The sequence below is a fragment of the Cyprinus carpio genome, chromosome A9 (genome assembly GCF_018340385.1).
Source record: "Cyprinus carpio isolate SPL01 chromosome A9, ASM1834038v1, whole genome shotgun sequence".
Taxonomy (NCBI): domain Eukaryota; kingdom Metazoa; phylum Chordata; class Actinopteri; order Cypriniformes; family Cyprinidae; genus Cyprinus; species Cyprinus carpio.
The window spans coordinates 16,570,567-16,597,634 of record NC_056580.1 but is presented as its reverse complement, the minus strand read 5'-3'; the positions used below and the strand labels follow the sequence as shown (position 1 = coordinate 16,597,634).

The window sequence follows — 27,068 nt, the reverse complement described above, 5'->3', positions numbered from 1 at the left end:
GTAACCGGATGAATTCAGTATAATTGCCTGATGTTATGAATGAATGAATGAATTTGCTCATTCATTCATTGATTGTTTGTTTGTTTTTACAATACTACTACTCGAAGCCCCAATAAGAATAACCTATAAGTTATTCTTAGCAGAACTGCTGCTAATGCTGTATTTCTCAGTCCGATGAATCATTGTTTTTGGCAGTTCCCCCAGTAATGCAGATCGTGGCCACAAAAAGCGCAAAAGCTCACTTTTAATGGGGCTGCTCTTAAATAATGACATTTCATCTGGACATGAACATTTGCGTCAATCCATTGGAGGCAAGTTTCTCTACTTTTTGCCATTGGATAACAGCGATCTGTGTATTTATTATATAATACATATAAAATTGTGTGTACTTACACAGTAGTAGCTACATTTGGAAATTAGCATGAAGCTCTTGTGCATAATGCCTTCATTTTCCCCTTGTGTGAACTGCACAGTTTAAGTAACAGTGGCCCCCTCACTATTCTAATGAAATATATTCATGTTTATTATTAGCCAGCATAAGTTGATGAGCCGTGAGGGAGGTGGCTTCGTTTTTACTGTTGCCACAAGCACCGCTCACATCTTTTAGTTGTGCGCCTGACGCGTGATGGAGCGCACAGCCCGACTGTCCACGAGCGACTTCAGAGACTACCACTGAGCGCGCACGCTTCAGCTGATCCGAGACCCAGTTCACTTGTTCTTTTGAGCATTATTCGGCACTAAAGCAGTACTTTATAAAAGACAGGGCATGGTTACTGAGTGGAAGGGAGGAATTCTCTCTTCTGCGTCTTAAGCGGAGATTCAGCGTTGAATGAAACCGTCAAAATTACCTGCCAAAAGCGCAGATGTGGCGAGACTAGTGCATTTTAATCGACCATCCACAAACTTCTGTTGCTTTGACTCAGATCTACCCGTCATGACATCAGTGTCGTGGAGACACGCGCTTTTCTTCTTGCTAGTTGGTGAGTTGAACTGGTTTGTCCTGTTTATTTCTGCATTTCAACCTATTATGTTTGTTTCTGAAATGTCACACTGACTGTAAAACACCCAAGAAAGCTAGAACAAATTAGAACCGAGCTATCCAGTAGTTTAGTTTGTTTATCTGTTTGATAGGTTTGATAGTGGTTTATGGGAGATGGGACTAGCCACTATCTCACTTTCTGTCATATCTCAGTAACTGTAAGGTTTTGAGCCAGAAGTCCAGTGTATTTTAGCAATGGTTTTGTATGTTGGTTTCAAACAAATGCAAACCAGATAATAATAAATGTGAATTTTATCCTCTAATCAAGGATAAGATAGTGTGTGTGTGTGTGTGTGTGTGTGTGTGTGTGTAAATGTTAGATCAAGTTAGTGCAAAGAGTTTAAAATATTACATTTATACAGTTTATTGATTATAATATTTGTTAGCCAAAACAGTTTAATATTTTTTGTATGTTAGGGTGAATACAGGTAAATTCAGCCATAGAGATGATTGGTAAATGGCCACATTATCTTGAATTAACTCTACCTTTCATATTTCATTTTTCATAAATATTTAACTGTTTTTAAATTTTGCTGGAAAAGCTGCTATAAAATATGCTATTTGATGGCAGGTACCCCACATAGTGCAACAACAATGCAAGCTAGAAGTTGTGAAATAATTTGATCTTAATTATATTCTGAGCTGTAATATTTTTATCCCACTTAGTCTGTTTTTTTTTGTTTTTTTTTTATAAATACACAGAGGTTGGAAATTTTGCTGAAAGTAAAAAAATCACAATAAGTGACAAGCCCACCTACGTATGGGTCAATTATCTAATTTTCTAATTAATAATGCATGGCAACCTCCTTCTGTTGGAAAGAATTCATTTCACACTTACCTTAACAAGCTCGCTGAGCTGTGCTGAGCATGACTAACAAGCTGCTCTCTGCTTGCCTTGATTGTCTGTCACCATTCAATTGGGATTGCTATATTTACTATACAAGGATTCATGTCATGCTTTCTTAGGAAGAATGTCTATAAAGAATTTTAATGCAAATATGAGCTATTCTTTGTGAACTGACCTGACTCTCAGTCGAGTAATGCACACATATGATTCTTCCTGGTTTGTGACAGTGACAAACATGTATCTGTTTCTCTGATGGCAGAAGGAAAGAGAGGATGCTGATGCATCCACGCAAGAAATTGAAGCTCATGTACCTGCGAAGAAATATTTAATCAATCTGTAGAAATATGTAACTCTTGAATAAACACTTCTGCTCCAGTTAAGCCTGCTGTAGTGAGTGTCCTATAAAATATGTAGATTTAGCAGGGGAATCTTCTGGTTTTAAAACTGCATCAGGAAGCAATGAAGTGAATTCAGGAGGAATGTATGTTAACTGATCTCTGAAATAAAGCAGGCTTTTAGAATAAGTCATGATGCAATATGTATTCCAACAATGCAAGTATGTATTGCATTTTCACCATTGCTGCAAAAGGCTCTATAATGGATGCTATAGCCTAAAGCTAGTTTCATGACTAATAACACATCCAGTTTAGTGATCCACACCTTTGATAGTACAGTAACTCTATCGCACTCTGAGGTTTGTTAACACAATAGCAGCCTTTCCTTTCCTTTTTAATTTTTCCTTTCCTTTTCACTTCCTTTGCCCTTTATTTTTTGTCTTCCTTTACATTTTCCTTTTCCATATTTTCCCATTTCTTACCTGTTTGTAGTTTCCTTTATTTGATTTTTAAATTCTCCTTCATCTTTCCTTTCCTTTCCTTTCCTTTCCTTTCCTTTCCTTTCCTTTCCTTTCCTTTCCTTTCCTTTCCTTTCCTTTCCTTCCCTTCCCCCCCCCCCCCCCCCCCTTCCCTTCCCTTCCCTTCCCTTCCCTTCCCTTCCCTTCCCTCTTTATCTTTCTTCCTTTTTAGATGACTCCCACTCCGCTTTCTTTATAGATGGCTGTGTCCATCTTGTCCTGCAGATGCACCAGGGGAGTCTGACAAGTCCCAGGATATTGATGGCATCATGACTGTTAACTGCTGGCACAGAGAAAATAGTGGCTTCATGCTGTTGTTGCGAGCCGAGAGATAAATGTCAAGCACACTTTTCAAAACCGAACAAAGCTTTCATTGTGTTCCAGAGCAGAATTGTGCTCTTTCCAACCAAGATTCATTGCTCTGACAATCTGACAACTGAAAGTCTACCACAGATAAAACACTAAATACAGTAAAGACACTTTAGCAGGATGAAGGGGAGCACAAGGATGTGTCCTATACAGTTCTCTAAATACAGATTAACACGGTGCATTTCTCTGATTGAGGTGAATAACCTGATGGCAGTGGGCGGGGAGATCTGGACAGCCGTAACAAGTGAAGATGAATATATGGCTGTTCTATTTCTTTGCGCTTGTCAGGACTGCTTTGTATTTCATTCTCAATGTACTGCCTTAAGCAGTTCTAGCCTTGAAATGATTCAGTTTACTAGGTCTTGAATCCAAGAACATTAGTGAGCATTGTGTGGAAAGAATTTAATGGTAAATGATTATGTAATTTGTTTTACCAATGGAGCCTTTGGAATTACATCCAGACCAAATTAAGCATGCTTGATTGTGCAGAATGGCTGCTGGAGCTGAACACAACAAATTTATCCATATTTCTGATTAGAGCTGACAGTCTAGACATAATATGAAGATATCTCAATAACTTAAACAAGAAGCAACTTTGCAAAAGTGGAATGAATTTGATTTACTCTGTTGTCATTGTCCTAAAATCTTTTTAGTTAGACATGTAAGCAGTGATAAGTTGCTTTATATGCTGTTCATATACTCAGATGACCCTTTTGCATCGTGTTTGATGCATGACTGCTTCACCTCCATCAACAATCATATTTTGTGGAAAAGTGCGATGCATGACCTATTTGACCTGCATTCAGAATACAGTGTACAGAGATTTTAATACAAAAGCACAGTTAAACATACAGTGTGAAAGCAAAACTTAATAAAATTATCTCAATTGTTATTTTTTTAATGCATTTTTATAAAATACCAAGTAAAGGTTGGATAAAAATAGAGTTAAAGATGACAAAGAAACGTTAACGGACACACATTCAAGTTTACTGGAGTCGTTTGTCTGGGAAAACTCTGAAAAGCAGGAGGCTTTAGTAAAAATCTCATTTTAATCTCCAGCTTGGAGAAGCAGCGGAGAGTTTTCTTTTAAACAAGTGTAGCACTGAAAACTACAGTTAATATTTGATGTCTAACCTGTCGTGATTTCAGCAGGGAATCAACATGCTGGAATGTGCCGCTCTCTGCAGCGATGCTGGATGGGTTTGGAACTCCTCCCTGCATTAGCTGATTATTCATTATGCAGATTGAGTCACTCTATAAACTGCGTTGCAATGCTGTAGTATAAATTAGTTTCAAAGGAAAATAAGAGGTGCATTGATTCATCTACTCACTGGCAGGCTTGAGATTAAGTCTCAGCAGACTCCTCTTATCACGCAGAGCACAGACAACATGGCACTGAATGTGACATCACATGATGTGAAGTATCATTCTGGGGTCCTTGGTGTGATTGTCTAAAGAGACAGTTAAAGCAGCGGCAGACCCCATGCAGTGTTTTTAAGACCTCTCTGACAGCAGGAGCTCTGGAAACAAGATCTCCCTAGGCCCCTGAGTGGCATTGGCATCTCAAACACAACTACTTGCTGTCGAGTTGCAATACAACACTTGAGCTAGAATCATTTTATTTCTGTTTAGATTCAGACAGTTACAGTGATTAAGGATTTTAGCTATACTAATTCTCCCTATTAAGTAGTCATATCCTTCTAAATATGTTCTTTCCCCCTAAGGTTCTATATGTTATTTGCTCCAAAAAATTTTTTTTTTCATGATCATGGTCTTTTCAAAGATTAAGGAAAGTTCACCTTCTCATTGGGTGACCCTGCTAAATATTTTACAAATAATTTTTTAGTGTCTTACTAATTGAAAAGTACGATAGATTTTTTATTTTCTTTGTTACAAATTATTATTACAGCATCCACATGCTAAATACTCATTAAAAGTAAATCACTAGTCATTTGCAGAAGAACAGACCTTCACCTGTCTTGCTTCTGTACAGCTATAAAGCATTTTTTTTTTTGACATCAGAGTTATTGGATGGCTCGACTCTGTATATACAGTTACAATTTTGTAGAGAATCTTTTATTCTTAAGTAAAATCTTGGCCCATTCCTCACTCAGAAAGCTTGCACATGACTGATAATCTTTGGTTTTCATGTTGCGATTTACATTTCAATTCTATGATTGATCCCTGAACCAAGCTTCAGTAGATTTGGCATCACAGTCTTTGCCAAAATGACCTTATACTTCAAAAAATTCACAATGTCCTTCATACAGTCAAGATTTCCACTTCTTGAAACAGCATAGCACCCTCATAACAAGACTGGTCCACCTCCATGTTTAACTGCTCAGAAAGCCTTCCCTGTTTTGGACCAGACACACCGCTGATCATGTGACCAAACTGGAACATTCTTCCAGAACTCCACAGGTCTATCCAAATTCATTTTAGCATAAGTCAGCCTTGTATGTTCTTCTTGATCAAAAGCAGTCTTCCAGCATTAAGCCAAGCTTATCTAGTGGTGTTCTTGCACTCTGTATTTAAATGTTTTTTCCTCTTTTCATCAAGTCTTTGGCAGTAAATTTATAGCTTTTCTCAGTTGCTGTGATCAAACATTTTATTCTCCTTGATGATGTATTTGTTTTTTTTTCCTTCAAGGTTTTTCTGGTACAACACATTTTAAACTCACAAGGCTGCCAGTTGTGTCTCTAGGAACTTTTAGTGTTTCAAAAATCTTCTTGTAGACATAGACTTTCTAATTTAATTTGTGAGAGCTCTTTTGACTTGCCGATATTTGCAACTTTAACACATGTATGGGCTAAATGTATTCATGTGTAACAGCTCAAGCTAATTAAGTTTTGTTATAAGTTTCCAAAGGCTTAATTGTGTTTTAGCACAGATTTTATATATATATATATTCTGATGCAAACACACAAATTATCTTATTTTTTTCACAGCTGAATGCTGGTGCTTGATATAAAGTGCATTTCAATTGCTGCCTACAACAGATTACAGTGCAAGGTGTCGATTAACTCTTACAGCAGTGAGTCATGGTGACCCGCAGCAAATGACCTTCTTTAATGGGATCCAGCCGTTGGTGTAATGGCCATGAGTGATCCATCACCTGTATAGCCAGATACGCTGACATTCATGGCCCCAGTAATTGCTTCATCACAAAGGACCTGTGCCATGTAGATTATTTTGGAATGCCATGATGGATGTTGTGCATGTGTGTGTGTGTGTGTGTGATAAGTAGAGTAAATGGCGGCATTTGCTTTATCAATAGTTATAAACCATGTTACACAATGAGAGGATGAGTAAAGCAAGTGGCAATTTGTACCGGCACAGTGCTTGCTTCCATAAATGGCAGACAGTACTTGTTCAGGCGGTCAGTGTAGTTCACTCACAGCACTACAGAATGTTTTGTATGGGTTGCTTCTTAACTGGGAGTGTGCTTTATATGACTGTCACCATGTTTTCCCTGCAGCATATTGCAGTCTAATGCTTCTCTTCTAGTATTAATGCAAATGTTATCATGCTTTTCTGGAGTACCCACAGGCTGTTTTTGTCCGTGCTGGGATAGCAGCATCTCTGTAGACTTCAATTTTGCATAAGATCAGGCTTGGATAGTCACAGAATACATGTCACAAAAAAAAAAAAAAAAAATAGCAATTTTTCATGCTGTACATTAAAATGTTGTAATGACTAAATTCATTTTGTAATATTTATTTAAAATGATTACTTTTTTGTTTTTATTTAGGCAAAATAGTATCAGCTAGTCCGCACTATAAAAAATTATTGTGATCGTTATGGTAGATGTCTAAAAATCCTGAGTAATGGTAGAAAAAAAAGGTAAAAGTCCTGTTAAATAGTTAACAGTAAGTACAGTGAAAAACTAATAAATCTACAGGGCATTTCATGCAATTTTGTAGTATAATATTGCTAAATTTACAGTTTTTGGAAGCTATTTGTGTGCTTTGACTGTAATGTGTTTAGTACTACAGTAGGTTTGTGTATTAACGTTATATCAGTATATATATATATATATATATATATATATATATATATATATATATATATATATATATATACTGTAAATTAAGTTCAATATGTAAAACATCCTAAAGTGTTACTACCCTACTACTAGTAATTTTGTTTTCCCATTCAGTCTGAAAAAAATTTATATTTGATTAGTTAATACTACATTACATACAGACCAATGCATGAAAAATTATTTTGCTATTCTAAATTTCTATTTCAAATACAGCATTTTATTTTTGTAATGGATTTTACTGTTGCTGAAATGTAGCTCTGAGTTCACGGCTGACTGGTCTGAGCTAGTAAACATTCTGAGGTGACCTGCAGCTTCGAGGCTTCCAGTGGTCCCAGAGACACATCTACAAATGACACCTCTCTCACAACAGTGTTCTGCACTCCAGTCAGACATGCCCAAACCATTGATATAGCTGCCAGCCTAAATCACTGTGACGGCCACTACTGAAAAACAAAATGCACAGATGACATTTTGCTGAGCCATATCACATTTATTTTGTGCTTATTTGGAAACAGAATATAACTTTTTTGTTTAGAATAAGTCATTTTTACTGGAATATCTTTGGAACAGAAATGCCATAGTCTTGATAATTTGACTGTTATGATTCCTCCAAATGTATTTTCTCAGCTCATACCAGCCTAAACTGTCCAACTGTTGTTCACTGTGTATATGTGTCTGGCTCTTGAGTTACTGTACATCCCTGCTTTATCTGTCAATCTCAGCGTCTGTCTGCATCCATTTACTAACATGAGATCCTCGCTGTGGCAAGCATTAATTTGACCAATTATGTGGCCGTTACACCTTAAGAGAACATGACAGCTTGGCAGTCGTGCAAAAAGCACACTGAAGTAAAGAATTTCAGAAAATGAGCAATTTCAGTATAATGCATCTGTCAGCAGTAATTGTGAACTGGCATCTCACATGCTCGAAGCTGTGATCAGTTTAACACAACAATACATTTAAAGGAATCTTACGGCTTCAGTAAAACTTTTATTGACAGCATTTGTGACAGAATGTTGATTACCACAAAGTTTGACTCATTCCATAAATGTGCATTCACAGTACTGCACTTGCCCTGTCTGAGAGACAGAAATTAGAAATTTTATCCCAGTATTCATCCCACTGTTGAATTAGGATAATTTTGTGGCCTCTTGAATTGTCACGTGTGTCATTGCTTCAAATTACCAGTAACATATTCACACATTTCGAGACTCAGTGTTTGGAAAAAGAGACATACTTAATAGGGTATCAGCTATACAAACACAGAACTGAATGCAGAGAGACTCTTAGTTATTTAATATTTAGTTAAGCATAACAGATAAGATGACACAGAGGAGGGTGAAGGACATAGTTCTGAAACTACAGCTAGTTCATGTGCATTTGAGCAGTATTAATTCAATGGACCTAAAGGGCAGTCCCTAGGCTGATCATTAGTGAAAGCATTTAGTAACCAGGTTTCTCATTTATAAAACTCTCTGTAGAGTTCATCCTAAAAGTGTACGTAGGCACAAAAGCTAGATCTGGTACACCAGAACCTATGCAAAAATCCCTTTACAAATCCTAGTCAGGGGAAAATTGTGCGCACGTGCATCTCCACCCCGACTCCTCCCCAAAATCACCATTTCTGCCATACACAAAAAATTCTAATTAAATTCAATTAATTCAGTTTTGCTGATAAGGTGAACATCTTTTAGCTATTTTTATTGGAAAAATATAGGCTTATATTTTTTGCAGTGTAAATACAATTATCAGACTCATTGACAAATTATTTTAAAAAGGAAACGTGGAAAGCTTACCATTTTCTTGAAGATTTATCCTTCAAATACATTGGTATTTTTCTTAATGTTGTGGAGATGCCCTCACAAGACATTAACACTTCTGTGCAGCTGCGGTTGTACAGTAAGCTATTATCATTGGTCCTATTCAAACCGGACAATAGACCTTTCCACCGAATCCAGCAGTCTGCCATTATATCGAAGTGCGCATCTTTGATCATTGTTCTCGCTAAAAATATTTTCTCATAACAAGAGATGTGCAGTTTATTTTAAAGAGATATTATTGTGCACCTATAGCACTCCTTGCTGTCATTAAACATAGCATACCACTGGAAATGGAGGGCATCCACTACAAACAGGCTATGTCTAAATTCATATAATTTTGGTTTAACTTCTGCGTAATGACTTTATGAAATTTCAGTGCTTATCTCCATTAATGAGAGTGGAATATTTAATATTAATGTATACGATGAAATGAAAACAGTTTAAAATCGTTTACTTCATTACTTTTCTCTCTCTAGGAAAAAAGTCTGTATGCATGGGTCAGAGTTTGCATGCAGGTGCGCAAATTTTCCCATCAAGTTTATTTTTAATAAATCCCACCTTTTGCATAGGAAGTGGCGTACGCCTCTTTCAGGGGAGTTTTTGTGCGTATGCAATGGTTATAAATGAGTCCCCAGGGGTTGTCATGCTGCTAAAGGGACAAAATACATGATGTAAGCACCATACAGTGACCATAAATGTGGTGCATACTTGTATGCTACATCCCAAGACTTATGCATCCAAAAAGTATCTTCAAGGAAATTTCAATCTGTTCTTCATGCAAAGCTTGGGATATAAAGCATGTGTTGTTACTGTTACCTTAACTAAAACAATATGTTAATTAAAACAAAATTAAAATAAAATCTAAACACACTAAACACACTTTTGTTAGTTGTCAAGGCAATATTTCAAAGTTTAAGTAGAAGTACTAAAATTACTAAGATAAAAATGAAGCTAAATAGAAATATTAATAAGCAAAAAGCTAGAAAAATGAAGAGAGCACATAACAAAATCACTAAAACCTAAACTAAAATTAAAATGAAAATATAAAATAAAACCTAATTCAAAATATGAACAATTACTAAAATAAAGTATAAATAATAAACACTAAATACTAAAATAAAACTGCACTTGAGTTGTATGGACTTGCTCTTTTGAAAACATGTTAAACAGGTTTGAAACACCATTAGGGAGAATGAGTGACAGAATGTTCCTTTTTGAGTGAACTATCCCTTTAACAGTCAGCAGCACATCATAAAGCTGCATAAATACTCCTCACTAAAAAGATGATTATGAATATATCAGTCAAACCAGTCAAAGTTCCAGAGATGATCCAGGAGGAAACTCACAAAGCTCTCGTTTGGTTCTCCTCCTTTTCAAAAGGCATCTTAGGATCATTCTGTGCATTATGCAAGAGTTTGAGATCAAAAGAATCTTAGTGTTTGAAGAGAGAAAAATAAGGTCATGTATCAGCATAACATTAACTTTCTGTAATATATTAGCTAGAAGTTACTGTATATTAATGTTTTATTGTAATATTCTAGTGTAATAGTTTATAATTATAACCTTGACTTTAGAAGGCCTGCATTATGTTATTCTGCAACTATGCACAGCATTGACAGTATCATGACACAAAAATCAACTTAATGCTCATCACATGTATGCTTTAAGCATAAGGTAACCCCAAAATGCACTGCAACAGTTCAGTTCAGTGAAAAAAATATACTTATTTCCTTAAATACTACCAAATTAAATATTCAAGGTCAATAATAAGTTAATATTCCGTGCAATTGCACATTGAATTGCTATTCTGTGTGTACATATACTGACATATAAGTGGTTTGTGACAAATTGAAGTGGTTCTGAAAACGCTTGTTTGTGAGTTTAACACTTAACAGCACCCAGAACAGATGGATCCCATGATCCGTGTGGCCCAGCATCCTCCTACACAATAAAAGTAATTGCAAAAAATGTCTGGGAAAAGTTTGTTTTGAGCTTTAGCATAATTTCTTTTCTAATGCCACTTCATTTTGTTATCTAATGCTATGACATTCATACATTTTTAAGTGTGACTAAAGTGTCCAAATAGTATTTGGGGCCACTGCACGCACAAAATCCATTTGTTCTCTTCCCGCCATTTATAATGAATGGTAGACTGTCTTTCCTAATAGGCTCTCTGTTTTAACGAGTTCAGCTCCTCAGGAAGCAAACATGCAAAAAGAACACAGTATTGCGCCCTGTCCCCAAATACTGCAAGTGCAGTCTTTGTTAAAAATTCACTTTGCATAAGCAAACATGCCACTTTTGCCTGCATTGGGAGGCAAAACTGGAACAGTTTTCCACTGTATTATTCATTTTTCCTTTCATCCATCTTCAGGGCAATATAAAAGCTTACGCCTGCTAGAATCGCTTATGAAACAGAATTGCTTTGGGTACAAAGTTGTTAAGGCCATGTTGTCAAAGGGTACAATGGTTCTTATAATATGAAATCACACATGTAATGCTATGATTAGTTTCTACTGTAACATTTTAATTCTCACTTTGTACCTTTTTTTGCATTCGCATTTGCACACCACAGTTAATGGAGTGACATATTACTGACTAACTGACTCTAAAGTATCCTGGATATCATCCAGATTGCCAGCATATTGGAGATGTGAAGTGATTAGCTGCACACTTGCTCACTTGAGCGCGCACACACACACACACACACACACACACACACACACACACACACCAAACACACACACACAAACACACACACACACTCGCACACAGACACTGTGAATGTCAGTGAGAACAGTAATGTTTACACATACAGAAACTAATTAAGTGTTCTAGTTGAAAGGTCCCTGTCATATCGGTTGGGAATTTTAACTGTTTTGCACATCCAGTTTTATGTTCCTTACTACATAACCATTCGCTTTTTTATTCACTTGGTTTGTATTTATATAGTTATTTTAAATGTTTATTTATTTATTTATTTTGTACATTTGCGTTGTGGGAATGCAGAGTGAATTAATTCAAGATAATGAATTGGAACAGTGAATGGATTTTTATTTCTTCTCGTCTTCCCAAGAGAGAGAACCATTGTATATAATTGAAGTTATGATTGTGTTTTGGCTCGTATTCAAAATCTTATCACAAAAATGAACATTTTATCTCTTCTGAATGTTACTGACTGCAGCACCAATGTGCAAAAAACATGAATCTCTTGGCATGCGGAAGGATAAACACTGGCACACAAGCAAAAACAGAGAGAGGAATATTGTGTGATTGTAATTTTACTCAGTAGCTTATTTTAGAAACGTTAACACCTGCCAAGAGGCAAATGCAAGTATAAACAGGCTATGACAAGTAAAAAAAAAAAAAAAACATTGCATGTTGTAATTTGAATTGTAATAATGATAATCTGACCCTTTCTGAAATAAGTGATGTGCATGATTCAAAATCAAAATCAATTTTGTGAAATCCAGCTAGTTACTTATATATATCGATGTTCTTAAGTTAGTGTAGCTTTAGATTCACTGTATCGTTAGATTAGTAAATGCCCACATTCTTAACAGTTTACAACATGATTCTCATATTACATTTCTGGATAAGAGGTTTCTGTGCCTGCAGCAGTTGATTTCAGGTCTTTCCAGGAATATCTGATTGTTGTGTTGCATTAGATTGTGCAGAAGCCTTTATAGTCTACTATATTCCATTTCAGATTCTGATATCTCTATTCATTGGAGGATTAACTTATGGTTGATATCCAGAGTTATTTATGTATATGAAATAAAACAGAAATATATTCCCGTATCTATCTCAATATAGTGTTTTTGATGAATTTATGCTCTCTTATGCATTTTGTAGTTTCATCATCCTTTCATCTCCATTTATTTATCCAAGTTTATTTTTATTTGGAAAATATGGTTTGATGTTGTGATGTTACATTCATTTGCATTTCCACTCATTTCCTGCGTGGCTTAAACCCTGAGTGTTTTAAGCAAGTCTTTCCAATAAAGATTTCTTGCCTGGTATTTTTTGTCACTAATACAATTTTTTTTAAGTTGCAACCTGGGTGATCTCAGACGAAAAGAATCCAAGAGGATTCTCTTTTGGATCATAATTTGGAACCAACCCTACTGGGGACTGTGTTCTAAAAGAATAAGTTTTTAAATTTATACAAAACACATATCCACTATTTTATAGGAAGCCAAAAATCCAGTGAATTCCCATTAGGATCCTTCAGGATTATAATAGAAAGTCTGTTAGGAAACTTGTAGACATTCCTTTTTTTTTTTTAGACTTTACACAAACATGTTTCTTTCTCTTTATTTTTCTTGAGGGAGTCTCACCTGTCACATAATTGATGTGATAGGGCTGTTGTTGACTAACAATGAGCTGAGGGGAGTGCCGTCACTGCGGCTCTGACCGCGAGCCTGTCTCTCATACTGATCAGCCACCTTTCTTTACAGCACTGGGAGCGAGAGCTACACTGCTACTGTAGATCTCTATAGGAGAATAAAACAATAGGAGGGAAAGCAAGCAGCAGATATGAAAGAAAACAACAGTCAGACAATGGCTGCTCTGTTCAAAAGGCAATTGTTATTCCCAAGAGCTGCACATTAATACCATTATATCAGAGCTAATGAAATGACTCATCATTGTTTCTCCTCTCAAGGTTTTTTTTTTTTTTTACATTCTATTCAGAACTTTGCTAGCATCTGGAATGTTTAATCTGTTACTGGCTTTGTTGGAGAGTTTAATATTAAATTAAATTAAATTGACTTATCACAGCAGGATTGCTGGCTGTCTGGAAGTGATGTTCAGTTTAAAACAAATTCCCAGGTTCAATCAAATTAAGCTTGATTTATGTCTTTTACAAACTGCGGGGTTAGTCTAAATCAATTTGTGTGATATCAGCAACAGGCCACATTGTCTGTAATGAACCTGGAACATTCCATTAACCATAATGAACTATGATTAATGAGAAAGTGTCTGTGAACAGTGTTATTATTGAAACACCGGAATGCCAATGGAATTTTCCGATTCTCAACACTCAACACATTATAGTACAAACATTCTTTCTATTGTGGCACTTAATCTAACCCTTAACAGTATTTATTGTACAGTGTGCTTAGCATCTTATTGCAAGTAACTACTTCTGCTTTTTGCTGATTCTGTGGTTATATAGATCATGTAACACAATTGACCGATACAGTCAACAATTCATCATATTCTAGGGATGTGGTTAAAAACAAATCCCAGTAAACCAGTCACCTTATTATTCCTATGGGGAAAATGAGATATTAAATGAGATGTGGTTACTTTTAGAAAGGAAACAGTGATCTGTGGGGTACAGAAGTATAATTTAGATGTTTTTTCTTCCTCACCTTCAATTCTTTGTCTCTTGCAGTGAATCTGTCTGTGCTAACCACAGCATGCAGCAGTCACTATGGAAATGCCATTGAGGAGTTCTGCATGGCCAAGTTTAAGCTGGACATGGAGGTTCTTGATCAGCGCCAGTGGTGCAGCTGGGAGGACACAGTTGAGTGAGTGATAAACATGCCACTTCAGTATGTCATTGGTAATTCTTGATTCTGATTAGGTGACACATGCTCCAAGGACATTCATTTGTATAAAAGTATATTCATTGTCATTTTCTCTCCTGCGTGATTGGAGAGGAAACTGAATAGAGTGATTGCGATCCTAGAGCCACAGTGCAGAACGTCTATATTTTTGATAACTTTGTATCTATCAACGAATCATGAAAAATGTGTCACGGTTTCCACAAAAATATTAAGCAGCACAACTGTTTTCAGTTGTGATAATAAGAAAGGTCATCACAGGATTGAATTACATTTTAAAATGTATTAAAACCGAAAACAGTTATTTCACAATATTACAGTTTTTACTGTGTTTTTGATTAAATAAACATTAAAAGACACATTTAAAAATCTTACTGACCAGAAACTTCCCCTACACTTTTCGTATCGCACACATTGTCAGCTTTTGTTCAGTGCAATCCTACCTGGCAGCTCACATGGCTGCAAGTTTTTTTTTTTGAACACTTCATGACAAGGTCAGTGAAGAACAGAGTTTTCTCAGTCAGAGAGATAACAGGGGTTCCCATATTATCACATACTTCAGAGGGATTTAGTGAGCTGTGTGGCACAGCTCCAGGCATTCACCGTTCCTGGGAATGCCTCAATATGCCCAGCTGTCTCTGTGACATAATGGAGGAAGTTATTCATGGTGCCCCAGAAAACACATGATATTGAAGAACTTTCACATTTCCAGGTTAACAAGAAGAACTGTCTTGTCATTACTTTTGTGCCCATGACAACTGAACCTAAGAAACTCTGCCACTCTGAAGTAAACAGAAGCCGTTGGACTCCAGTGCAACATTCGAGAAAGAGACAGTAGAGAAAAGGGACACTGGATGTCTAAGCTGTTGGATCGGGGCCAGCAAGGTCTGCCAGTCCCTGTCATCAGCACTCCAGGCACTTTTTGTCCCCTGCAACCCAACTCGTATCAATTGTAGCTCGTGCCGAGGTACAAAATGCTGACTGTGTTTTACGGTACTAGAAATCATAGTACTTAAAGTGATATTCATTTAAAACTAAAAAATATTCCATCCTTTAGCAACCCTCATGTTGTTCCAAACCTGTATGGCTGCCGTTCCTATGTGGAACATAAACTATATTTTGAAAATGTGTGTGTGTGTGTGTGTGTGTGTGTGTGTGTGTGTGTGTGTTTTGTTTTCTTTTTTTCAATAATTTTTTTCAAGAATGATTACCAACATTCTTCCAAATATATGTGTGCTCCACAGAAGAAAGCCATATAGGTTTGGAACTACATAAAGATGATTAAATGATGACATTTATTTAACTTTTCTAATTTTTTTTGTCTTTTTTTTTATTAAAATAAAGAAAAAAGTTACGATGAGGCACTTATAATGGAATTGAATGGGGGCCAGTTACTGAAGGATTTAAAAGCACAAAACATTTGAAGCTTATAATTTTATAAAAGCACTTACATTGATTATTTTGTTAAAATATGTATTATTTGAGGGGTAAGGCTGTTTAAATAATTTTTTATAAAACATTTTTCCAGGCATTTTAGTGTTTAAGGCATTTCATTTTCATTGCGACATTGTCATGGCAACATAGTTATAAAATTAGAAGTAACTTGACACAGAAAAGGTTATATATGATTTTTCACACAAAAATCTAATACATATTGTTTGTCTATTGAATATTTTAACTTTACATTCACTTACATTGGAAGTTCTTCACTGTAACCCAGATTTTTGCTTCTCTCAGTGGAATGATTATCTTAGCAAAATGCTCTTGGTGCTCATTAACAAAATTGCTGGTGCTGTTGTTGTTAGTCAGATCAAAATCTCAGAATGTTGCCCTAAGGTTGCAAACAAAAACGGTTGTGTTCAGGAGGATGATTGATTCCTGCGGGTGTTGTTAAACTGAGCTGTCATTTATGACACAAAATGATTATTCATATTGCCTGCTTGACTGAATATGTACAATATTAAAAGCTGATTCCCTTCAAACAGTGAGTCATAGATTGTGCTAACTGTGTATAATGGATGGTATTAATATACAGTGATGACCTTGATCTCTGGTATTTTATTTCATGCTTTTTTTTACACTGTAAGTGCTTCAGCCCACCAAACAAAAACAGAGCCTTTACAACTTTGCTAACAAAGCTTTTCTGTCTTCAATGCTAAAGGATCTGGATGTGAGTAAACCTCAATAGCAAGCACAGAGGAGTTTTAGCTGGCTTTATTTAATATATAGAGTACATTGATAATGATTGATGCCACACTGTTTTAAATCAATTGAAAATGCATGCAATAAATCTGTTACAACAGAAAGTGAACAATATTACTTTCATGATTCAGTGCAATATTTTTTAACAATCAAGTTAGACTCCAGACACAATTTATCAGCCTTCCTAGCGGAGAGCAGTTTTGGTCAAACGTTGGGCTTTCACAGCTCTAGGGATCTCGAGGTGTTCTCAGATCTGGAAGCAGGATCAAGTGCCCCACACGCCTGTGAAACAGCACTCATTAAAGTATGTATGGTCTCTCAGCTCCCTCCGTGAGGTCATCCAACTCCATTGCTCAGTTATGCACAAAGCACCATCTAGAGACAGCCACAGGTCTAGGATGAGGTCTGAGAAACACAGTAGAACAGCAAGTGGCCTCCAATGAACCTCAGAAGTGGTGAGCTAAGACTTCCTGAGCACTGAGGGCAGTCAACTGCAGGTAATTAAGGTTACATACAAACCATCAGAGGAGGCCAGCACTCTTGTACTTCAGCAAATTGTTTCACCAGGGCAATGGAGCATTTAACTACTTCGGAGGGAAGCAGCAACCGGCAAATCAACACTTTTGCCCTTTCAGGTGTCATTCCTGTGAGTGCCGATATGCTCATTAAACTCCTCTTACAGCACAGCCTGGAGGTGAAACAAACTTGTAAAATATATACAATATATTAAAAAGGCAGAGCTAGGATTATAGGGAGGTGTTTGTCTAAAACATAATTTCTACTTTTCTGAGGAAAAAAAAAGATTAAGCAACAGATGTTAAAACCTTATTTTGTGCTTGTTTTGCTACTTATTTAACAAGCACAAAACCAATCCCAGCAGGTTTAATAAATTACAAGCATTAAATCAACATGGAGACATGAACTCTGGAAATCCTGTTGTGGTTTTAGTTATTGTAGGACATTATTTTAATGGAATAGTTCACCCCCCCAAAAAAAGAAAATTCATCCCTCATTTTGTTCCAAACCTAATTTTCCTCCCCCTGTGTCACACAACAGATGTTTTGCAGACTTTCTGTCCACACACAATGACAGTGTACGGTAACTAGTGCGAAAAAAGTTGACATTTGGACAGCGATATTGTTATATCTTCATTTCTAACAACATATAACAAGTTACTGAATGAAAACCTTGTTGATCTTTGTCACAGTCAGTATCTAGTTAGTAAAGAAAGTAATGCATTTATGTGCATCAGGACTTGGATAATCTGCTAATGGTTACATGACAGTTTATGTTCTCCTGAAAGGCATTTAGAAAGCATCACTTCATCAATTTAAGCTAAAATTTGACCAGAACATGTCTGTTCTGAATCTTTCAAATTTGCCTGCTGCATGTAATCAGATTAAAGGTTTTGATGTAATCTGGGTTTTTCAAACACAAGGGTTACGTTCAAAAACGAAAGACCAAATGTCAAACCTATGTGTTCAAAAAGTGTAATTAGTCTGCTTATAAATGTTCTTTGTTGATATTTGAACTGAATTATGTTATAATTGCTAATTTTTCTAATTAAAAAGTAAGAGAAAGGCTTCCAGAAACTTCTTGTGACTAAAACTGTTATTAATCCAGACACATACTGTAATGGTCATGTTTTCAGGCCAGAAAATATCAGGGCCTTTTCCCCCTTGGCCTCTCCTGCAACTTATTCCATAACAAGTATGATCCTCTTCAAGCCAGTAATATGTCTGAGGTCCTGTAACTCCAGCTCAGGTGTCCTCACTCATTGTACCTATAATTTCCGGGTACACATCTGGTGTTTGAGTAGTTCTGACTCTTTGGGCTCTCTGTGACCTGTTGTCCTGTCCCTGATGAGGACGTCCAGCTCATGTGAATGGCATCTAAAGGCGAGAAGAGAAAGCAGAGTGATTGAGGATGGCAACGAAAAACTGAACTATAGATTTGCTGGTTCACAAACTGTACTGGAGTTAAAAAGTAGGAACTGAATGCAGTGGTGCGGAGAAATATAAAACTTCCTGCACTGTCTGCATTGGGAAGTTTTAGGATTTCTGTATGGAAGTATCACTATATAGATTCATACTGCTATCAAGATATAGTAAATTCAACACAAAAATGTGTTACTCGACTCGACTGCATAAAATACCTTTGTGGGAACTGACAAATCAGGCCTCACCATCCCACTGTGAAATTCCAGCAAACCCTCATTTAAACCCTCCAGAATGCTCCATACTGTCGATAAAGCTTAACTTGTTTTGAAGCCAGATTCCTGCTGCTGCTTTCCATGTAGTCACAAGCTTTAGGTTCTGATCCAGAGGTCCATCTGTTGCCCTGAGCATGCACAATTCACATTATAGTCCAGGTGCTTGTGGGATAGTTTCCAGTAGCTCTGTGGAATGTGACCACACTTGAAAGTGTTTAACCCCTCTGTCAGCCTTGATGACACTTAATGAGAGAGAGAGAGAGAGTCAACGAGAGGGTCTCACCTTATAGTATGTTTTGACTATTCACATCCCCTTTAGTATCCAAGGGACAGAGATCAACAGCTTTCATAACTGCAGTAAAGAAACATGTTTTAAAGAGTGTTCTAAGTATATGGGTTTTGCTACAAACTGTCCTCACTTGAATGTGCTGTTTCTGTAGAAAAAATAAAATAAAGAAATAACCATAAAAGATGCATTAAACAGCAAAACATATAAATAAATACAACAGTAATAATCATTTTATTGTTTTCCAGTTCAAATATGTAAACATCCTTATAACAAGGCTTCAAACAAAATGGCATAAGATTTACACAAATGAACATTATATCATTATTTACTATTATACACTCATGTTCAAGCCTGCATATATTCTCTTGAATACAAACAAATGTATTTTTGGAGAATGTTGGTAACCAAACAGTTCTGTTTCCCATTTACTTCCACTGAATTATTTGTCAATACAATGGAAGTCAATGGAAACTACTTGTTCTCCCTCCAAGTTTATTTTTCTACCCCACTGGCATTTTTAAATTGTAACTATATTTAGGCTACCTAATTTATTTCATGAAATAATTACATTATATATACATACATACAAACACACACACACACACACACACATAAAATTGTGAATCTGTCGCAATGTACTGTAGACTTTGCAAAGAGGCTGTTACTGAAAGCTATGATAGATCACGAAACCACTGCTGTGATCTCTGTTCTGTGATTGGTTATAGTGGCAGGAAACTGCACAGCCTGAGCAGTGACAGTTAGCTGTAGTCATGGTCTCTGTGTGTTGATGTTTGTCCCTGACTAGTTATATTTAGTGGCGTTAAACCAGTTTGAAATTCAGTCTGCCGTCTTACAAGACTGATCTCCAGGGAGACTTTGCCACCACATGGTCAATAGAGAAACACACCAGCAGTCACCCATTATGACTGAAAGACTTCCTGAGGTTTATATTAAACTCAGTTTATTATGGTTGCACTTATTTTAAAGGTGTCCTTGTTATAGTGTAATTATATATTTAAGGACGGAGTAATATTAACAGTATGTACCAACTATAGGGTTAGGATTAGGGTTAGTTCTATGTAATTATGCATTATTTACAGTTATTACTACAGTATGTAACATGCATGACAAGGACACCGTAAAATAAAGTGTTACCAAGTTTTATATCACGTTATTTTCTCCATGTGCAAAACAAGACATTTGGCAGTTTCTTCCACGTGATACTTATAGTGCTGCCAAAAATTTTGCCTCTTAAATAAAAAAATATTAATTAAACCTGATAATAAAATAATGTAAAAGATAATTGAACTAAATATGATAAATTATTTGAAAGAAAAGCTTTGTTGCCATTAGATAAACTTTTTTCCATACCTTCATTATTTAATTGTATTTGTTTGTGCCAGATCCTTAATGTACAAAAAAAAAAAAACATAAAAAAATAAGACTATGTAAACAAAGAGTGAAAAAAACACTTCAATATTTATTTTGTGAAAATTGTTTATCTTCTGGTTTACACAACTAGTGACTGTCCCTCCTGTGATGCCATTCCCCCCACAACCAACAATTTAAACTGCAATGTTTTCCTAATTATGCAAAAAATGCAGCAGCATAAAAGTAGATCTTGTGGTCTTTTGAAGATAGATTATGTGTGGAACCCGACCTAAATTTAAGATGCTATTCTGCCTCAACATCTTTTGTATTCCACACAAGAAAGTCATACGGGTTTGAAGCGACATGAGAGTAATTGATGGCCTCAGTACAAAGACATCATGTGTTGTCTCACATCTGCAGTCATTGCATCTTAACCAGAACTGCTTCATCTTATCTGTATTCACTTGCTAATTGCATGATAATAGGTTTTGACAGGGCAAAAATGAAGTTCCCAGGGCTCCTTATGATTAAACATCCAAATTTAACTCGTTCACTAAATGACTTCCACTTGAACTGATGCTACAGGCTGAATATTGCCACAGCTGTTTCTGTTCAACATTTGACATCTCTTCTTCATCACTCTGTGCAGTTGGATATATAAACACAGAAACTTGTTGAAATGCTTGTTTGTCTCCTCAGCAGACCAGAAACCAAAAGCTAATCTTTTTCCGCGAGCTGAGCACATCTCATCCTGGTTTGATGTGCTTCTAATGAATTAGGCAGCTGGTCTCGCAACAGAAATGGCTTTCAAGTTACATGAAATTATTATGGGGTTACAATGGCATAGTGTTTAAAGCAATTACAGAATAAAGAAAACATGATGACTGATAGAGGTGGATGGCACAACCTTATGTGCACAGCTTTATAACATAAACTGCATACACATACGCATACACCTGCAGAGGATATTATTAGACTTCTGATTTGCTCATGTTCATGGTGGCGACCTCTTTAGTGGCCTTATGAAATGTCCCTATGGGACATTGCCATTTATACCGATTGTATGGATCCATCTTTTGCCCTTTACAAATGTGCTCCTCTGTGGCTTCAAATGAGGCCACAATATATTATAGATGCCTGCTTATTCTTATATTTCTCTATGTGTTGTGCTTTGGCTGTCTCAATACCAAAATTGCAGTAGATGGTACCAATAACAGTGAACTTTTACAAGTTATGCGTCAAAGGTAATACATTTAGGCTTCGTCCACACAAAGCCAGAGATTTTCCTATCCAATATCTACTTCCACATAAAATCACGAAACTGACACAAAACGATGTAGTATACATGCCAGACCAGTATATGGTGTTGTAATTCTGCCACAGAGATACACTTAAAACAGAGAAAACGACTTGGACTATGCGCATAAACTTTGCGCATGGTATACAAACGAACATGGAACAATACATTTATTAATCTGTGTAAATGTTAGTTAACAAAAAGACAATCGTTCAGTGTTTGTTCATGTTTTTGTTGCTGTTACGATACAAAATGTATGTGTATACAGCTAAACGCGTCTCAGTGTGGACGGGCCTTTAGGTTTGTTCACTAAAGTGTGAGCAGTAATAATAAAGCTGTTGTCTTAGCAAACAATACAAATAAAAGAGGCAAATAAATACAGTGCTACTTTCCATTATTAGCATGCGATTTAACTGTGCATTGTGGAGATACAGTAGGATGGTTCTCTGTCTATTTTAGTCTTTATTGTGAATGCTATAAATACACAGGCAGACAGAGCCGGTCAGGGGTGTGAGCTCAGGGTCAATCCATTAACAGAATGGGTTTAACACAACCTGGAGTTTCTCCTGAACTTTAATTCCAGTAAAACGGACTCACTCCCACCACCATTACTGAATGTCTACCACAACTGTCTTTACGACTGGTACCCAGGCACACCGATGCATTACCGTAACAAAAATAATTAAATATACACACAATTATATGATCATTATGAAAGTGCTGTACATGGGCATGAAAAACAAGAAATATAAAAAAGAAATATGCATAGTGCTGCTCAGTGCTTAAATTACAGTTTCAAAGCCAATCGTTTAAACTCCTCTCTTGAATTTTCAGTAGTTCCAGTCATTCTCCGCTGGCTTCTTTAAATCATTCCCATTTCCTTTACCAAGCACCCTTAGCCTCTATAGCCTGGCTGTTCACACAGGGGTGACCTAGACACTCATATGTCACACATGCCTCTTTTGGAAGATGAGACATGCTTTTTGCTCTGCCTGAGTGTTTGAGCTGCCAGCCTGCGAGCCATCTTTATCCCTCAGGGTGAAATGTGAGGGGAGGGGGCATACGGTCTGCTCCAGCCCCCAAAACAGGCCCGGAAGAAAACTCTTGATTAAAAGTCTGCACTGGTTATGCCAGGCATCCCACGCTAGGCTGACCGGGCTTATAAATAGACAGCACAGGGGAGGGGGAATCGGGGTCTAACACTCACACAGGGGCCTATTAAGAGCTCATCTGAACAACAGTCTCTCCTTGAGCTCCTTCACTGGAGAGGACAACATCTTCATCACCATCATCATCATTATTGGGGCAATCTCATTCCAGAAGGGCTCGCTCATACACAAATATGCAGACGTGCATTTTATGGATGATTAGTAACAGCACAAGAGAGATTCAACTGAACCTCAGCAAATAGTTAGCACATGTGTACTCCACAATATGATGCTTTGTTTTGTTTTTTCATGGTTTCTAAAGTACAGTTTTGAAATCTTGCATGTATTGACATGATCATTTCATTGTGCTTTTATATTTCAGCACATGAAATTTATATGAATTGTGTAATTTCTGCATCACTGCATGGCGAAATGGCAAATATGAGGGTTTCAGATAGGTTTGTTTGAAGAAATGAGAGGGTTTCTTTGAAAATGAATTGCGGAACAAATGACTTATTATTAAAAAGCAGTAACCTAATCCAAATATCACTGTATGACTTTTTGATGACCTCATTACCAAATGTTCAAATAGAGACAAACATAAAATAATATCAACCTGATGACTTTTATTTGAATGTCTTTTGTACTGCAATAAAACAGTTCTATCAATAAAAGGTGCCCTTTTAGTAATAATGGAAAATTGAATAAGAAAATATAACAAGAAAATAATGGCAAATCATTTCAGTAATGGCCATTAGTGATGGGTGTTTAAGAACATCACTTTGTGAAGCTTTGAAACCCTTGCATTATTTTGATTTGAACCAGTGTTGCCAAACTGCCAAAGTCGCTTTGTCACTTCATAGCTGTCGAAACGTTTCTAAAGTTCAAAGGATTGCCACTAGGGAGCAATCTTAGTGAATCCATCAACTAATGTCTATATATATATATATATATATATATATATATATTTTTTTTTTTTTTTTTTTTTTTACCAGATCACGGATCAGTTTTGTAATGTAGACATTTTTAATTAAACAATTGCATAATAAAAGGAGGCATAGCAGTCTCTTATTAGCCAGATTAGCCAAACACACTAAACAAGACCTTTAAATTAACAAAAGAACATACAATCACTTAATGTTTAATGGTATTGCATAATATTGTAACATTAATATTTAATGGTAGACTGCATTTAATAATTACACTTTCAAGAAAACATTGGCAATTGGTTTGTAAAGGAGTTTTTGTCGCTCTTTTGACTAGCGATTCAGAAACAGTTAATCATTTTGCACAGCAATTGGTTTAATTGTTTCGCAGTTGCAAATAGCTCAGTTTGTCTCATCTAGTGGCTGCTGCGGTGAGCTAAATATTGGCATGTTGAACCATTCTAAAAGAGCAATGTTTTGAAAGTGCCACACTATTTACACTCTTTGAGAAATAAACCTACGAGCAGCTTTCCTGCAGTTGGCTCTGCACATCTCCTACCTTCTAGAGGCCAGGATAATGTATTTCAATATCAAAAAGAAAAGAAAAAATTCACACACTTCACATTTAAATTGCTTTCTCGTTTTCCTGACTCCTTTAAAAACAGGAGTTTAAAATGTATATTATCATCTTATGCATGCAGCTGACATTTTTCTCCTGTTTGCTCTCCTAAAGGTTCTATGGGGAACTGACCAACTGCACTTTCCTGGTGGCTCTGAAGATGAACTGTTTCTGGCCCAACCGAATGGTGGACGAATTCTTCATCCGGCTGCACAGGCACTACTTCCATGACTGCTCAATGTCTGGACGTCTGCTTCACGATCCACCCAATCGGATCTTGGGGCCTTTTATTGTGGTGCCCATACTGGTGACGCTACTCATGACTGCTCTAGTGGTGTGGAGGAGTAAACGCAGCGAGGGAATCGTATAATCGTCTACAATGTACTAACCAAGTACCTCCACACAGAACAATAGAGAAGGAGATATCTGACAGTCTGCAAACACTAAGAAAGACTTGTTTCTCATCAAGTGGTTGTGTATCCAAACACTTAGAGTGAATGCTGTCACTGTGTTATCTGCATTCAGATAACATACAGGTCATTTATACGGACAAAATATTTCAACACAGTTTTTTGAGGTAGTTTTCAACTAAATGTTTTGTCATGCCATCATTTTGCCAGTAAAACAGATCTCCAATCTGTATGCAAGTCATTATCATGATGATAGATAAGTTTCACCTTGGATAGACACACACCAAACTAAAGGGAGGACACTTCTATTCCCATGAGTTTGACAAACCTTTACCGTCATGTGAACACTGGACTCCCCATCAACCTCAGTGCATTTCATCCTCATAAATGTGCTTTGTACCAAATGATGACACTCATTCAGTCAGTCATGATTAATATTATTTTGCTGATTCAAGAAAGAAAACTAAGAAAAGAAGAGGGCAATGACCACAAACATGCCAATAATATTTACAATATCAGTGATCCCCAAAATCACCACTGGATATTGTAAGGCACTCAAAAAGCTGTAATAGATTCAAATGCTTAGTCCAAAATCTAAAGCGAATTTATCTCTCATAGACAATGCTCACAATGCACTGCTACATCAAAATTATCCAAGATTTTGGGGAGCTGTAATACATTGATACTTTTCAGTATTGAATGAATCAATAAAAATCTAATTAAAATTAAAAATTGACTATTGAACCCAATGCGCGGTGTGTATGTATGTATGTATGTATGTATATTATATATATATATATATATATATATATATATATATATATATATATATATATATATATATAAATAAATGCACATTGCTATTTTTTACAAGTTCATGTAATTTCTTTTTTTAAGAAAAGAAAACAAAATAATAAGTGTGTCTTATGATGCAAATCATAGTAAAATATATGTGCATTTACATAAATACAACCCAAATGTCATGTAAATTAGGTTTGTACAAATTTGTAATACTTAAAAGGCAATTTACAATGCACAGACAGATGCAGACCCTCACCAGATTAAAATACTTCACTTCTCAGACATTCCAAGACCCAACAAACAATCAGCGAAAATAAGTGCTGACCAGCGTCAAACAGGGGTAACACTCTGATCTGACAAAACTGACCTGGTGTCTGTCAGTGCAGTGAGAATTGGGCTAAAGACTGCAAACTACTATTAAACATCATCTGTTTTTTTAGTTTTTTAGAAATCAGACAGAATAGAATGTCACTAGGGACAATGTGTTACCTGTGTTACATTTAACCTTTTAATTTGCTTAAATGTCAAAGGTGTTCAGTTCAGCGAAACCACAAAACCCCCGATTGGGTAACTCTGCTTTAGACAGGAGACATCTATATACTACAGGCAATAGACAGTCAGGCAGCTCATCAGGTTCTGGATCAGAGCTGCAGTCTTTTGTACTGAGAGTGGCTATCAGAAACTATTAGAACCAGTGAACCAAAAATAATCATTACATTTATTTGGTATCTCTCATCTCATGGGCTCTCATCATAAGGTCATGTCAAGGGAAAATATTTTCTTTCTGTAGCGGAGAGCAACATACTAGCTAAGATGATTGCAGCGTTTGTTAGGGAATAATTCATGTATTAGCACTAAAAGGATGTTTTTATTCGCATGGTTCTGCTAATTGCTTTTTTTAAGTTATATCTGTTTATCTCTGGAGCTCTGTATGTGAGTGGTTTAAAAGCCTTTGGCAAACTGGACAGTGGCAATGAGACAGTAGACATTTCTAATATCAGCTGAATTTCAAAGCCTCTGATTTCTAATGCAGTTATAATAAAGCTATTTGCCCATGACTCTTTCATTCTGCAAATTTCTCCTCATTAGGGGTATGTTTTATAGCACATCATATGCTGTCAGGAAAAAAAAAACAGAAACAAAAGTAGGCATTTGGTTATGATTCAGCAGAAGTTTAGCTGTTAAATTACAGCAGTTCAGTTAGTGCACGATCAGTAAGTCTATTTACTGAACTAATTTGATGGTTA

General features: G+C 36.3%; 1 protein-coding gene and 1 long non-coding RNA gene across 2 annotated transcripts; one reads left to right on the top strand and one right to left on the bottom strand.

The window, feature by feature from the left end:
• Positions 1 to 305: 305 nt before the first annotated feature.
• Positions 306 to 24,983, top strand: LOC109096011 (receptor activity-modifying protein 1-like). The gene is made up of 3 exons (XM_019109687.2): positions 306 to 980; positions 14,375 to 14,510; positions 24,725 to 24,983. The coding sequence occupies exons 1-3, from the start codon at positions 830 to 832 to the stop codon at positions 24,978 to 24,980; spliced, it is 543 nt and encodes a 180-aa protein (XP_018965232.1). The 5' UTR covers positions 306 to 829; the 3' UTR covers positions 24,981 to 24,983.
• LOC122146129 lies at positions 16,759 to 19,426 on the bottom strand. Its single transcript, XR_006160824.1, has 3 exons — positions 19,244 to 19,426; positions 18,934 to 19,146; positions 16,759 to 18,640 (listed from the first exon to the last, which is right to left on the bottom strand). It is a non-coding gene; the product is annotated as an uncharacterized LOC122146129 (long non-coding RNA).
• Positions 24,984 to 27,068: the final 2,085 nt, after the last annotated feature.